Raw genomic sequence first — 15,005 nt, 5'->3', positions numbered from 1 at the left:
GAGCAACATGGAAATCAGAAACAAAATAGATAAACTTTTCCATTTCCAGATGAGAAAGACAGCGATGATGTCATCGATGTACCAGGGAAAGAGTTGTGGGTAGGAACGGAACAGGACTGGAGCAAAGAATGCACCATGTACCCCACAGAGAGACAGGCATGATTGGAGCCCCTGCAGGTACCTACGGTCACACCTTTGAGCCGAAGAAAATGTGGGGCAGATGAAGGAGAAGTTGTTCAAAGGACCAACTCAGCCAGGTGGAGGAGAATGGTCGTGGATGGGACGGTTCAGACCTTTTATCCAGGAAGCAGCAGAAAGCCCTGAGACCATCCTGATGGGGGATGGGCATGGAAAAGAATTGCATGCCCATATTAAAGAGTAGGCAGTGAACTGGAAACTTTGAAACTGATGTAAGGTATCAGAAGAATCTCGGATGCAAGTCTGAAGACACTGGACAAAGGGGAAAACAGTGAAGTCAAGGTAGAAAGAGATGGGTTTCCTGGGGCAGGAGCAGGCAGAAATAATGCACCTGCCCAGGCAGTCATAGAAAAAGAACATTACAGTGCAGAACAGGCCCTTCGGTCCTCGATGTTGCGCCAGCCTGTGAACTAATCTAAGCCCCTCCCCCTATACCATCCCATCATCATCCATATGCTTATCCAAAGACTGTTTAAATGCCCCTAATGTGGCTGAGTTCGCTACATTGGCAGGCAGGGCGTTCCACGCCCTTACCACTCTGAGTAAAGAACCTGCCTCTGACATCTGTCTTAAATCTATCACCCCTCAATTTGTAGCTATGCCCCTTCATGTTTGTGGGAAAAAGCTAGAAGTGAACTATATGAAGGCTGGGGGACTATAAGCTTGGAGGCAGTGGGGAGGAGATCACTGATAAAATGAGATTAGTAACTGTTGTGGACGCAACAGCCTGTTTTCCATGGTATGATTCATGGTCCAGAGGGTGACACAAGGAAGTGTCAGAGAGCTGACACTCAGCTTGCGTAATGTAGAGGTCAGTGTGCCAGACGACAATAGAAGCACCCTTGGCAGCAGGCTTAACTACAAAGTTAGGGTTGGATCTGAGAGTATGGAGTGCAGTCAGTTCAGAGGGAAATAGATTAGAGTAGATAAGAGGAGGAGTGGAAAGGGGGTGGTTGCAAATAGTCCGGGTGACCGATATCACGTCAGAAGTTGGCAGGTGATAACAGAAATTCCGTCCTGAGGAAGGGTCACCGGACCCGAAATCTTAACTCTGATTTTATTTTCTTCACAGATGCCACCAGACCTGCTGAGCTTTTCCAGCAACTTCTGTTTTTGATAACAGAAATTTGTTGTGTTGTTGAAAGTGAAGGGGAAGGCTATACAGGGCAGGAATTTATCACTGGACTGGCTCATTAGGATGAGAAATGATAAATAGAATTCAGTTCACATGGTGCAAGGTCATGCATTTCAAGAAGAGAGTAGAGGAAATGATGAGCGTGTGCTTCAACTGGCAACATGAGCCGAAGAGTGACCACAAGGGTCTGGAGCAGGGCCTCGGTTAATTTTGTTTTAATCTCATGTTTAAACAGTTTTGACCACAAAAATTGGTGGATTTGGATTGGCAGAGAAGGAACTGATTAAAGTATTACTATTCAGAATCCTAAGTCAAACTTAAAGCCAATCTCCATCCTCTTCTAACTTTAACAGAGAAGGAAGGTGGACAGATAACCATCCCATTCAGAGGAGGCAGTATGGTACTGTGCTTCTTATTATTAGGAAAAATTTAAGCTTAAAAAGTTAAGATTTTTAACTTAGTAAAATAATTTAAATAATTTGACCTGATTTCCTGAACGTCAGGAAACTGTTTAGATACCTACTGTTGGATCCAGGAAGTAAGTGTGTTGTATCCAAACTCTTGCTTTTGGGCAATTCTGCAACTGAACACACATCCTTTCGTGCTGCATCCATGCTTTGATCTTCCCACAATCCTGTATCCAAGCAGCTCCGGTTTCTACTTCCCCAAAATTCCCTTCCCAATGACCAAGCCTCCAATCCCTTGGCAAGATCTCAGATCCTCTCTTAGCTTTGCTTTCCAAACACCATGAACACCCCTGATTTCTCTGTCTTCGTTCCTCCATTTAACAAGGAAAAATTCACATTGTATTTTATCCAGAATGAAATTAGACTCTGCAATTACTAGTTTTGACATGACAGTAGATGGATACTACTTTTCTCCTGGACAGAACATCCTCTGTTTAACTGGGAAAGAAACAGTGAATTATAACTTTTTTCAAATTATTTTTAAGTGCAATTGATGAGTTGAATAAATGTTACTAATTCACAGATTGTCTTTTGCTTTGAATCATATTTAATATTCAAGAACTTAAGATTGCTTAGTGTCACAGTTAAATAACCATATCTTGATCTTCTCTACATCATACATTTTAGTCAAGATTTGTTTTCTGACCCTTCAAAGTTTTTATTTGTCAAGACCACAAACCAGTTTTTACCTCCTGGGTTTTTAAAAATTATTTTTCTGCATGCTGTCTTGTTCTAGACTGCTTTGAAACGCCCTCATTGTCTCAATGTTAGAATAACCTCTAGTTCATCTCAAATTATTTTGCTTTTCTAATAACGCTTTTCTAAGTCAAAATAAAAAAAGAAAAATCTGCAAATGCTCAATATGTCAGACAATATCTGTAATGAGAGAAATGACATTAATGTTGATGCAGACTTGCAAACTTTAATCAGAATTCTTTCTTTCCCACAGTCTATACAGCCCTAATCTCTCTAAGACATATGTTTTGATTTTGTATCCGAGCAAACAGCTTTAGCACATTTTTCACACTTCTGAACTTACGCATAAAAATAGAAAAGTGTTAGCTGACCGATCCTTTATTGATTTCACACTTTACAACTACATTTTTCTCTTGCATCAAAATTACTGTTTCCATTCCTGCTACGATTGGCTTCACTTATTCCTTGTAAACTATGAAAGCACTAACCTTTTCATAATGCTTAAATGCATGCTTAAATACTCATTGCATCACTTTGAACCCTAGCTAATTGTTTTCTCAGTTATCCAAGCTTCTTATAGATTAAACATTGAAACATAGAAAACAGGACAATGATTAGGCCTCCTCTGTCATGCACCATGATCATTGCTGATCATCCAACTCAGTATCCTGTTCCTGCTTTCTGTCCATAGTTTTTGATTCCTTTAGCCCCAAGACCTATGTGTAATTCCTTCTTAAAAGAATTCAATGTTTTGGCCTCAACCAAAATTCCACAGGTTCACCACTCTCTGGGTGATGAAATTTCTCCTCATCTCAAACGGCCTACCCCATAACCTTAAACTGTGACCCAGGTTCCAGAGTTCCCTGTCATTTGTATCATTCTTTGTTTACATAATGTTGTCCTGTTTAGAATTTGCTAAGTTTCGATTAGGTCCCCTTCATTCTTTACGCTCCAGTGAATATAAACCTAACCAATCTGGTCTTGTTTCATATGTCAGTCCTGCCATCCGAGGAATCAGTCTGGTAAATCTTACTGTACTCCCTCCATAGCCAGAACATTCTTCCTCAGATGAGGACACCAAAACTGCACAAAATATTCAAGATGCAGCCTCCTGTACTCAAATCTTCTTGGTTTGCTGGTTAAGATACCATTTGCTGCCTTTGACCACCTACTGTATCAGCATGGTTACTTTCACTGACTGGTATATGGGGATATTCATGTCTCGTTACACGTTTGCCTCGGAATTTATTATCTAAGTGGCTATAGTCTATCTTTTTGTTTTTTTTTCCGACCACAGTGGGTAATCTCACATTTATCCACATTATAGTTCATCAGTCATATATTTGTCCACTAGCTCAACTTGTCCAAATTATGTTGAAACATCTCTTCCTCCTCCTCTCAGTTCACCCTCCCATCCAGCTTTGTGTCATCTACAAATTTGGAGATATTACATTTAGTTCCCTCATCTAAATCATTAATATATATTGTAAATAGCTGGGGTCCAAGCACTGATTCCTGAGCTGCCCCATTAGTCACTGGCTGTCATTTGACAAAAGTCCTGTTTATTCCTATTCTTTGTCTCCTGTCTGCCAACTAGTTGTCCACCCGTGTCAGTCCACTGAATGTGGTTTAATTTTACATGCTAAACTCTTATGTGGAGCCTTATCGAAAACCTTCTGTAAGCCCAGGTAAACCACATCCACTAGCATCTCCTCATACCAGTTATATACTCAAAAATATACTGTTAATTTGTTAAGCATTTTCTCCCCTTCCTAAATCCATGCTGATTCTGTCTAGTCTGTCACTGCTTTCCAAGTGCACTCTTGCTTATTCTTTTAGAATGGACTGAAGCATTTTCCTGACTACCAATGTCAAGCAAACTGGTCTACAATTCCCTGTTTTCTCTGTACCACCTTTTTAAATAGAGCATTAGCTATCCTACATGCTGTAGGAACTAATCCACTCTGTAGAATTTGGAATTATAACCACCATGTATCCACTATTTGTAAGTCAACTTCTTTAATTACTCTGAGATGTTGATTGTCATACCCTGGGTATTTATTGGCCTTTAATCCCATTAATTTCACTAACACCAATTTCCCTGTTAATATTGTTTTAGAAACATAGGAACAGGTGTAGGCCATTCACCCCATCAAGCCTGTTTTTTTTTCAGAGACCTGTAGAATCTTTTACAATTAATTTGTACGTTCCCTGCAAGCTTACTCATACTCCACTTGTCCACCGCCACCCCTTAAACCTTTTATCCTCCTTTCCAAAAGTCTAAACTGCTTCCATTCCTTGGATCTGCAATTTTTCTGGCCACTTTGAACACCCCTACCTTGAATCCAGTACTATCCCTAATTTTCCTTGTTAGCCATGGTTGTGCACCTTTTCCCTGTTTTATTTTCGGGAAAAGACAGTTGTTGTGTTCCTCCATGTACTCTTTTTAAATGCTTGCAATTGTCTATTCACCAATCTTCCTTTAAGTAATGTTCCCAAGTTATCATAGCCAGCTCGCACCTCATACCAGGATAGTTTTCTTTATTTAGATTAGGACTTAAGGGCCAGAATCAATATGTCACTTTCTATCTTAATCAAGAATTCTATTTCATTATGGTCACTCTTCCCCAAGGGACCTCACACTGCTAGGTTCCCAATTAATCATTTATTAAAGGATTAAAGCTTTATTTCAGGCTTTGAAAACTCAAAGTTGGCAAAATCTAACCATAACTTCATGATTTATTCCAACTTGTGCATTTTTCAGGGAATTCTATGACATCTAACAGTACATTCCTTGGCTCTTATCCTCAAATTTTCCATTTAGATCAATGATCTCCCTTGTCTGCTCCACACTCCCCTCCAACCCCACCATGCCCAGCACTTTCCCCCTGCAACCGCAGGAAGTGCTACACTTGCCCGCACACCACCTCCCTCACTCCCATCCCAGGCCCCAAGGCGACCTTCCACATCAAGCAGATGTTCACCTGCACATCTGCCAATGTGGTATACTGCATCTGCTGTACTTGTGGCTTCCCTTACATTGGGGAAACCAAGCGGAGGCTTGGGGACCGCTTTGCAGAACACCTCTGCTCAGTTCACAATAAACAACTGCACCTCCCAGTCGTGAACCATTTCAACTCCCCCCTCCCATTCCTCAGACGACATATCCATCCTGGGCCTCCTGCAGTGCCATAACGATGCCACCTGAAGGTTGCAGGAACAGCAACTCATATTCCGCTTGGGAACCCTGCAGCCCAATGGTATCAATGTGGATTTCACAAGCTTCAAAATCTCCAACCTCTCCCCCCCGACTGCATCCCAAAACCAGCCCAGCTTGTCCCTGCCTCCCTAACCTGTTCTTCCTCTCACCTATCCCTTCCTCCCACCTCAAGCCGCACCTTCATTTCCTACCTACCAACCTCATCCTGCCCCCTTGTCCTGTCCATCCTCCCCGGACTGACCTATCCCCTCCCTAACTCCCCACCTATACTCTCTTCTCCACCTATCTTCTCTTTGATCCACCTCCCTCCCCTCCCTATTTATTTCAGAACCCTCTCCCCATCCCCCTTTTCTGATGAAGGGTCTAGGCCTGAAATGTCGGCTTTTGTGTTCCTAAGATGCTGCTAGGCCTGCTGTGTTCATCCAGCTCACACTTTGTTATCTCGGATTCTCCAGCATCTGCAGCTCCCATTATCTCTGAAATGAAATGAGTACATTTTCTGTGAAATGTTTTAATGACGAGCCTCACTGTCAGGTTGCATGTGAGTGGACAGACTGGGGAGCTTTTTGGCAAAACACCATGTGTAAAGAAAAATTTGAGCAAAAACAAGCTTGGAGAACAAAACTAGTACTTACAAAATCCAACTGAATATGAAAGCAAAGTTGCTGAGCAAGGGGAGATTACTAAAGTAAAGAATAATGAAGTTTGTGTTTACCGCAATGCTTGTGTTAAATAAACCAATTTTCTAATTAAGAACCAAAAGGACTGCAGGTGCTGGAAATCGGGAAAAAAAAACAAATTGCTAGAAAAACTCAGCAGGTCTGGCAGCATCTCTGGAGAGAAATCAAAGCTAACGTTTCATATCTAAAGAAAACTCACTGCACCCAAAACATTAACTCTGATTTCTGTCCACAGATGCTGCCAGACTTGCTGAGCTTTTCCAGCAATTCAGTTTTTGCTTCTGTGGCTGATTTTCTATTTGTTTTATTGTTGGAAATATATATTAGAAGGGTGAAGTAGCAGCACAGTCACAAACTCCCAAACTTGAACTCATCTAAATTCCTACTGCCCATATCCTCCGTCGTAAAACCAAAACAGGATGTTCACTAACTGTACAATATTCAGCACCATTCCTGATTTCTCAGCGACTGAAGCAGTCATGTCTCAGTACAGCAAGACTCTGCTATTATTCAAGCTCCTTCTGACAAGTGGCAAGTACATCTGGCAACTGTTTCCTTAGTACCACCATTGCTGGCTGTCCCATTTACCATCACTGCCTAAAAATCTGAAAATTATTGTGTGCCAAGTTTATATTATTCAGCAATTCTCTGCCTAAATCTCTGCTTATCTCTTCTATAAAATGCTTCTTGAAAGTTACCTGTTTGACCAAGGTTTTGGTTACTACTCCTAGCATTGTCTCTTTCTGCCTAGTGTCAATTGTTGTATAATTGTTCTGTGATGTCCCATTGGGATGTATTACATTGCTCAAAGCATTTTTAAATGAATTTGTGTTAATATTAGATATTATGAAGTAAATTGGCATTTCTTTTCTTTGCTTGTGGAAATTTGAGCTATTTGCAATAAAATTTAAATGGTGTGAGAAAATCAGAAACAAAGAATTTTTCTATTTTGTTTGCAATAAAATACAGGGTAAAGCTAAAGTTTTCCTTGACCTATGATGAATAATCAGTACTGTAATGTAGATAACACAAAATAAATTTCTGCAGTCTTCTTCACTATTACATAAAACAATTTCTTGGATGTGACTGCTGATGTTTTTAAAGTTTAGTCGCTTTGATGAAGAAATGATATCAGGTGAACAAGTTGTAGCAAACATCCACGGTTGGCCAATGATGGTGATAATTTTACCATAACCACTTGCATGAGAAATTAAATAAAGCCTGTTACATTGCATTTTAATTTTGATCATATTAAGGAGACTAAAATATTTCACCTATAAATTGCATTGGTGGCCTTTTAACCCGTACCAGGCCAGACCTCTTCTGAAAGAGTTAGATTTTTCTGTCTAAAATCTCTCTTGCTGCATCTTGTTCTTTACAGTAGTTAGTTCTTGAACGCAGCTTTCTACAGCCTCTAATTGTTTCACTAGTCTCACCTGATCTTTCAACAATGGTAGTCAACAAAATCTTGATTTCAAAGCCAATTTACAAGGTTGTGAGGGGCATGATATTACCTAGAAATTGTGATGTATGCCATCAGTTTGTAGAAGTTGGCATGTCTAAGCCAACCAATATTGATTTCTCAGCAACATAACAAAGTGTGAAGCTGGATGAACACAGCAGGCCAAGCAGCATCTCTGGAGCATAAAAGCTGACGTTTCGGGCCTTGACCCTTCATCAGAGCTCTGATGAAGGGTCTAGGCCCAAAACATCAGCTTTTGTGCTCCAGAGATGCTGCTTGGCCTGCTGTGTTCATCCAGCTTCACACTTTGTTATCTTGGATTCTCCAGCATCTGCAGTTCCCATTATCTTTGATTTCTCAGCAGCTTTTATTTTCCGTCATGCACTCAGCATCCATGCCTTGCCATGCCTGTTAGTTCACTGGGGCTTCAGCCAGAGCCTGAAGAATGTCAGTGGCTAGCCAGCATTCATTACCGATTGCTAATTGCCTTTGAGGAGATGGTAATGAGCTGCCTTGAACCACTCAATCCAAGTGGTGTAAGTAGTATTCATGGGTTGGAAGTTGCTGTGTAAGAAGCCTTAATGAGTTGCTGTGGTGCACCTTGTAGGTGGTACACTCTGCTGCCCCGTGCATCAGTGGTGCAGAGAGTGAATGTTGAATGTGTTAGATGAGATACATGGGTAACTTGCTTAAAATTATCCTATTTTGACAGAATATTTGGTTGTCAAATGGAAACTATACATCAATGGTAAAGCACATTGATGAAAAGGGAAGTTTATTTGTTGTTGGAAGAGCACAACAATTTGTTGATTTTGTGAATATCGGCAGACTATGACAGTGCAAAAACCACTGGTAATCCAGTGACATGAAATAACACACTGAGGTCAGGGGTTCAGTTCCCACAGATGGCAGTTGGTGGATTTTAAATTCACCGAATAAATCTGAAATGACAAACTTATGGGTAGAAAAGTCCTGATTGGGACAGATTTCAATGTAGATGTTTTGTTGCTTTGAATTATTAGATAAGCGTAACTGAGACATGAATAAATTCACATCCTGTTTTCAGTTGCCTTTAATATGCTGTGCAAGCATTAGCTGGATTTACAAATGTGATGAGTGTGTTTGGAAATTCATGTCTGATGCTTTGCTTGAATGCATATTTTTTGGCATTTCTAGATACATGACAGTAATGTTTATGAAATTGTTGTCAAAATCCTTTCTGACTTTCTTTTCACCAAATTTTTAAAAATTACAATTCATTTTAGTTTGAAAAGTTTCTTTGGCACTTGACACAGTGTTTAGAATTACTTTAACTATTTCTTTGTGGACAATTTTTGTTTTTGCAGGTTGTAGAAAATGTCCTAAAAGTGAATCCTGTACTAGGACCTCAGATGTTTCAACCACTTCTTCCATCGGTCCTTAAAGGAATCTTGGATGGAGAGGTAGGAATTTAGAAATACAATTCACAGATGATGTATTAAATGGGCTCTTAATTTAAAAGAAATGTAAGGTTGAATTTTATAGAGGCCATGGCAAGAATTGTGGCAGAGTCACTGTGAGACATTTGGTGAGACACCTAAGCAGCAGAACATTGCCTTTTAAGGGGTTTATTGCTTGTTGAAGCCTTATTAATACACATATTGCCTCATTAATATGCACCTTACTCTCTTGGCAAACATGCCGAGCAAAGAGAGAGATAATGGGAACTGCAGATGCTGGAGAATTCCAAGATAATAAAATGTGAGGCTGGATGAACACAGCAGGCCAAGCAGCATCTCAGGAGCACAAAAGCTGACGTTTCGGGCCTAGACCCTGAAGGGTCCATCCAGCCTCACATTTTATTATTATGCCGAGCAAACTGCATGTTGAGAATTTTCAGCATGGAAATCAGAGGTGTCTTTGGCAGTTTAACTGGCTTTTGGCACATCTGCCAATGTGGTATATTGTATCCATTGTACTCGGTGTGGCTTCCTCTACATTGGGGAAACCAAGCGGAGGCTTGGGGACTGCTTTGTACAACACCTCCGCTCGGTTCGCAACAAACAACTGCACCTCCCAGTCGCGAACCATTTCAACTCCCCCTCCCATTCCTCAGATGACATGTCCATCGTGGGCCTCCTGCAGTGCCATAACGATGCCACCTGAAGGTTGCAAGAACAGCAACTCATATTCCACTTGGGAACCCCGCAACCCAATAGTATCAATGTGGACTTCACAAGCTTCAAAATCTCCCCTTCCCCCCACTGCATCCCAAAACCAGCCCAGTTCTTCCTCTCCCCCCACTGCATCCCAAAACCAGCCCAGCCTGTCTCTGCTTCCCTAACCTGTTCTTCCTCTCACCCATCCCTTCCTCCCACCTCAAGCCGCACCTCCATTTCCTACCTACCGCCTCATCCCGCCTCCTTGTCCTGTCCGTCTTCCCTGGACTGACCTATCCCCTCCCTACCTCCCCACCTATACTCTCTCCACCTATCTTCTCTACTCTCCATCTTCGGTCCGCTTCCCCCTCTCTCCCTATTTATTCCAGAACCCTCTCCCCATCCCCCTCTCTGATGAAGGGTCTAGGCCCGAAATGTCAGCTTTTGTGCTCCTGAGATGGTGCTGGGCCTGCTGTGTTCATCCAGCTCCACACTTTGTTATCTTACCATGAATGTTAGTTTACTTACTTTAAAATACACAGCAATTCTTGGTTCTTAAAACATTTTTCTTTCTATGTTAAACCACAATCAAAACTACAGAAAAAGTAAAGATACAGTACTTACTAGCTATTGAAACATGACTGGAAAACTGGATAAGAAATGCAGAAATTTCTCATTAAAAAAAACTGCTCACAACATAATTGCAATTTTAAAGTATTTCACAGCATTCAGTATTGTTAGTAAAACAATTTAAAATAGGTTGTAGTAAACCAGGAGACAATAATTCAGACTCCCCTAATAAAATTGAGCTGTTTTCTTGTTTTACGCAAACTAAAGTACTTTCATTTCTTTTTTCCTCTGATTCAATAGTTTAGCTGCACATTTTGGAGAATGTAAGTGGGGAGGTAATGACATTTTGGTATTATCACTGGATCACTAATCCTGAAACCCAGGCTGATGCTTTCAGAACATGGGTTTGAAGCCCAGATGGCAAATGGTGAAATTTGAATTGTTTAAAAATCTGGAATGAAAACCAAGTGTAAAACTACCATGGCAGTCATGTAACTTCAGTTGCTTGTCATAAAACTCATCCTGTTCGCTTATACCCTTGAGAGAATGAAATCTGCCATCCTTACCTGGGCTGGTCTATATGTGGCTCCAGACCCACAGCAATGTGGTTGACTCTTAACTACAATTAGAAATGGACAATAAATGCTGGTCTGCCAGCAACACCAATGTTCTATGGACAAAATAGAATGTTTTGAATTTCTTTAAACAAGTCTACTTATTTTAAATGTTTGTATCATTTTCTTGTATTTCAGAAATATCCAGTGGTAATGTCTACATACCTAGGTATAGCAGGACGTGTACTATTGCAAAATGCAGGATTCTTCTCTTCCCTTCTCAACCAGATTGCATTGGAACTCAGCCAAGAGGTAAATGTCAGGATTTACAATTCTTGAAACATATTAATTGATTTGAAATTGATATCTGTTCACCCAAAAACATTGAACAGAAATTACTATTTCTTCAATGCACTCTTTCCCTTGATTACAGTATAATTGCTTATTACCAATCGGTCCGTAAGGTTAGAAAGTTTATGGTTATGTATTGCCCAGGAAATGGGAAATGTAGAACAGCAAGTTTCGGGTATTTTTTTAAATAACTGAATTGTTCACAAAATAGTAAGTGCAACATTACGCCAACCAAATTGATGACGGAGCATTTTTTTTACCCTCCGGATGTCAGGAATGTTTTCAAGAGTGCATTCATTGCCCATGTCTCAATGCTTATGAAGTTGACAATAGTCTGGAACTGTTGCAATCGTTTTGCCATGATTCTTTGATTATTCTGTGAGGATGTTACATGTTTTACTTCATTTTTGTCACCACGTCTGATAAAGGCTGAATTGTTTAGAATCCAGATATATTGCCATTTTGATGGCTTCTTATACATTCTTGAGACATTACTGTGAGGTCTGGTTCTCCTTCCACATAGACGAAAACAAAGAGGTGTAAAATCTCTGCAAGAGGTGTCTTTCTTTTAGTTTGAACTGTGTAGTGTCTATGAAGGAAAGAAGCCACAATGAATACTTGACAATTTTATTTCTCGTTGATTGATAGTTCAGCCCTTGCTGTCATAGCCATAATTCCTACTTGTCTGAAATGGAATTTTGCAAATATATTTAAACCCCAAGCATAGAGTTTCTCTGTCACTGATTTTGATGCCGGGGACAACAATACATGGTAGGCAGTATAAAACTTGGTATATGGCATATTTTGCGACCAACACATACCGGTCAGACTGATAGCTGCAATTCAGTCATAACTGTGAATGTTTATGGCTTGATGCAAATTCCAAATGTTGAATTTCAAAATCCACTTTGGAAAAAAAGGAATAAAACTCCATTTTCAGATATTTAGCTTGGCTTTCTAACTGTGCTACATTTCATTTCATTTCTACTCTTGTTTCATTTATTATACTAGAGATGCAAAGAACATTTTAGGACACCCCTGATGTTTTATTCTTTTTAGACTCGTTATCTTTTCTTCATAATGCTGTTCCAGGCCTATACTGGAAATTACCAATTTCTTAATTTTGACTTGTTGAAAGATATCAGTGGAGGTATTGCACTTAATGAAATATTAAAATAAGAGAATTAAATAATCTAGCTGCACCGTGTGGTACTTTAAAATTCAGGTGAGTAGAAACCAATGCCGGAGCTTGCAAGTAGAATTTGAATTGGGAGTGTGAACTGCAGCTAGTCCTTTTTGAGAATGTAATGTTTTCCTTTGACACCCACTGCCATGTATGATAAGCTGTTATCCACAGAAAAGTGTTGCAAATAGATAGCATTACAGCAGAACTATAATTGTAGCTTTATTTTCATCTATTTATTTTTTTAAAGCTTGAGAAAGACAATTTTACTGTTTGCTCATTATTTTGGCTGAAAAATAATTTTGTTAATTTCAGTTTGAAAAAAAATACATTGGATGCCTGAAATGTTTTCCTTAAGCAGAATTCTGTTGGGTCTTAAATTTTCTTTGCTTCACCTCCCACAATCTTAATTTCTGAGAAGGTTTTCAGATCCTCAACCTGCTAAATGCTTGTAAATTCCGGATGCATATTTGTAAGGTTTAATTTTACTTCATCTTTTTTCTTCAATACCCTCCCAGTTCCTCCTCTACTGCAAATATTGGCTGTTTCCTGAGTCCCTTTACTCTGGTACTCAACGAAATGGTCATTATTTCATTAGCCTGATGGTGTTACCGGCAATCTAGTTGAGTATGACGGACATGACAGCCACATTCATACTTCCAGCAGATGTCACAGGATATTGATCTGGAGCAGGAATGACCAGCTGATTTTGTGTGCCCCGCCCCCCCCCAATGCCCATACACACGCATATGTACACGTGCACAGGCTCGCTTGCTGTCGCTCTCTCTACCTCTACCCATCCAGCATCATGGAGTAATTTTGTGATGTTCCTCATTTGCCAATCCCAACACCAACTTGGTAAATTTACTGACTTTTTGTTATGAAATGTGGGTGTCACTGGCTAGGCTAGCATCTATTACCCATACCTGATTGACCTTGTGCAGATGATTGTGAGCTCCACCTTAAACTACTGCAGTTCCATGTGGTTTAGCTATACATGCAATACTTTTATCAATTAAATTGCCAGATTTTGACCAAATGATAATGTGAAAAAATTATTAAAGGAGCTCTAAGTTGCAGTGATGTGTGACTTGGAGACTGTGATTTTCCCATATATCAGCTGCCCTTGACAAAACAATGAAAATTACAGCACAGGAACAGGCCCTTTGGCCCTCCAAGCCTGTGCCGATCCAGATCCTCTCTGTAAACCTATTGCCTAGTTTCCAAGGATCTGTATCTGTCTGCTCCCTGCCCATTCATGTATCTGTCTAGATACTTCTTAAATGACGCTATCATGCCCACCTCTAACACGCCCTCTGGCAACGGGCACCCACCACCCCCTGCATAAAGAACTTTCTGTGCATATCTCCCTTAAACTTTTTCCCTCTCACCTTGAAATCATGACCCCTAGTAATTGAGTGCCCCCCTCTAGAAAAAGGCTTCTTGCTATCCACCCTGCCTATACCTCTCATGGTTTTGTAGACCTCAGTCAGGTCCCCCCCCCCCTCAACCACCTCCTTCCTAATATAAATAATCCAATCTACTCAACCTCTCTTCATAGCTAGTGCCCTCCATACCAGGCAACATCCTGGTGTACCTCCTCTGCACCCTCTCCAAAACATCCACATCCTTTTGATAATGTGGCAACCAGAACTGTACGCAGTATTCCAAATGTGGTCGAACCAAAGTCCTACCAACTCTTGTACTCAATGCCCCATCCGATGAATGAAAACATGCCGTATGTCTTTTTGATCACTCTATCGACCTGTGTTGCCACCTTCAGTGTACATGGACCTGAACACCCAGATCTCTCTATGTATCAATTTTCCCCATGGCTTTTCCATTTACCATATAGTTCGCTCTTGAGTTGGATCTTCCAAAATGCATCACCTCGCATTTGCCTGGATTGAACTCCATCTGCCATTTCTCCGCCCAACTCTCCAATCTATCTATATTCTGCTGCATTCTCTGACAGTCCCTCTCACTATTGGCTACTCCACCAATCTTAGTGTCATCTGCAAACTTGCTAATCAGACCATCTATACCTTCCTCCCGATCATTTCTGTATATCACAAACAACAGTGGTCCCAACCTGGATCCCTGTGGAATACCACTGGTCACAGTTCTCCATTTTGAAAACTCCCTTCCACTACAACACTCTGTCTCCAGTTGCCCAGCCAGGTCTCAGTCCATCTAGCTAGTACACCCTGGACCCCGTGCGACTTCACTTTCTCCGTCAGCCTACCGTGGGGAACCTTATCAAACGCCTGACTGAAGTCCATGTACATGACATCTACAGCCCTTGCCTTATCTATCAACTTTGTCACTTCCTCAAAGAATTCTAACAAGTT

The 15,005-nt window shown here is 40.6% G+C and overlaps 1 protein-coding gene across 2 annotated transcripts in view; it reads left to right on the top strand.

The window, feature by feature from the left end:
- Positions 1-15,005, top strand: part of ipo11 (importin 11) — a 417,913-nt gene that overhangs the window by 226,557 nt on the left and 176,351 nt on the right. For both annotated transcript variants that reach the window (XM_048538184.1, XM_048538176.1), the window contains exons 25-26: positions 9,205-9,300; positions 11,319-11,432. In XM_048538184.1, the coding sequence (XP_048394141.1) occupies positions 9,205-9,300; positions 11,319-11,432 (210 nt within the window). The remainder of the gene's footprint in view (positions 1-9,204; positions 9,301-11,318; positions 11,433-15,005) is intronic.

Source organism: Stegostoma tigrinum, chromosome 1 (genome assembly GCF_030684315.1).
Source record: "Stegostoma tigrinum isolate sSteTig4 chromosome 1, sSteTig4.hap1, whole genome shotgun sequence".
Classification (NCBI taxonomy): domain Eukaryota; kingdom Metazoa; phylum Chordata; class Chondrichthyes; order Orectolobiformes; family Stegostomatidae; genus Stegostoma; species Stegostoma tigrinum.
Note: the sequence above shows the minus strand (reverse complement) of the source record. Positions and strands in the feature narration are given on the sequence as shown.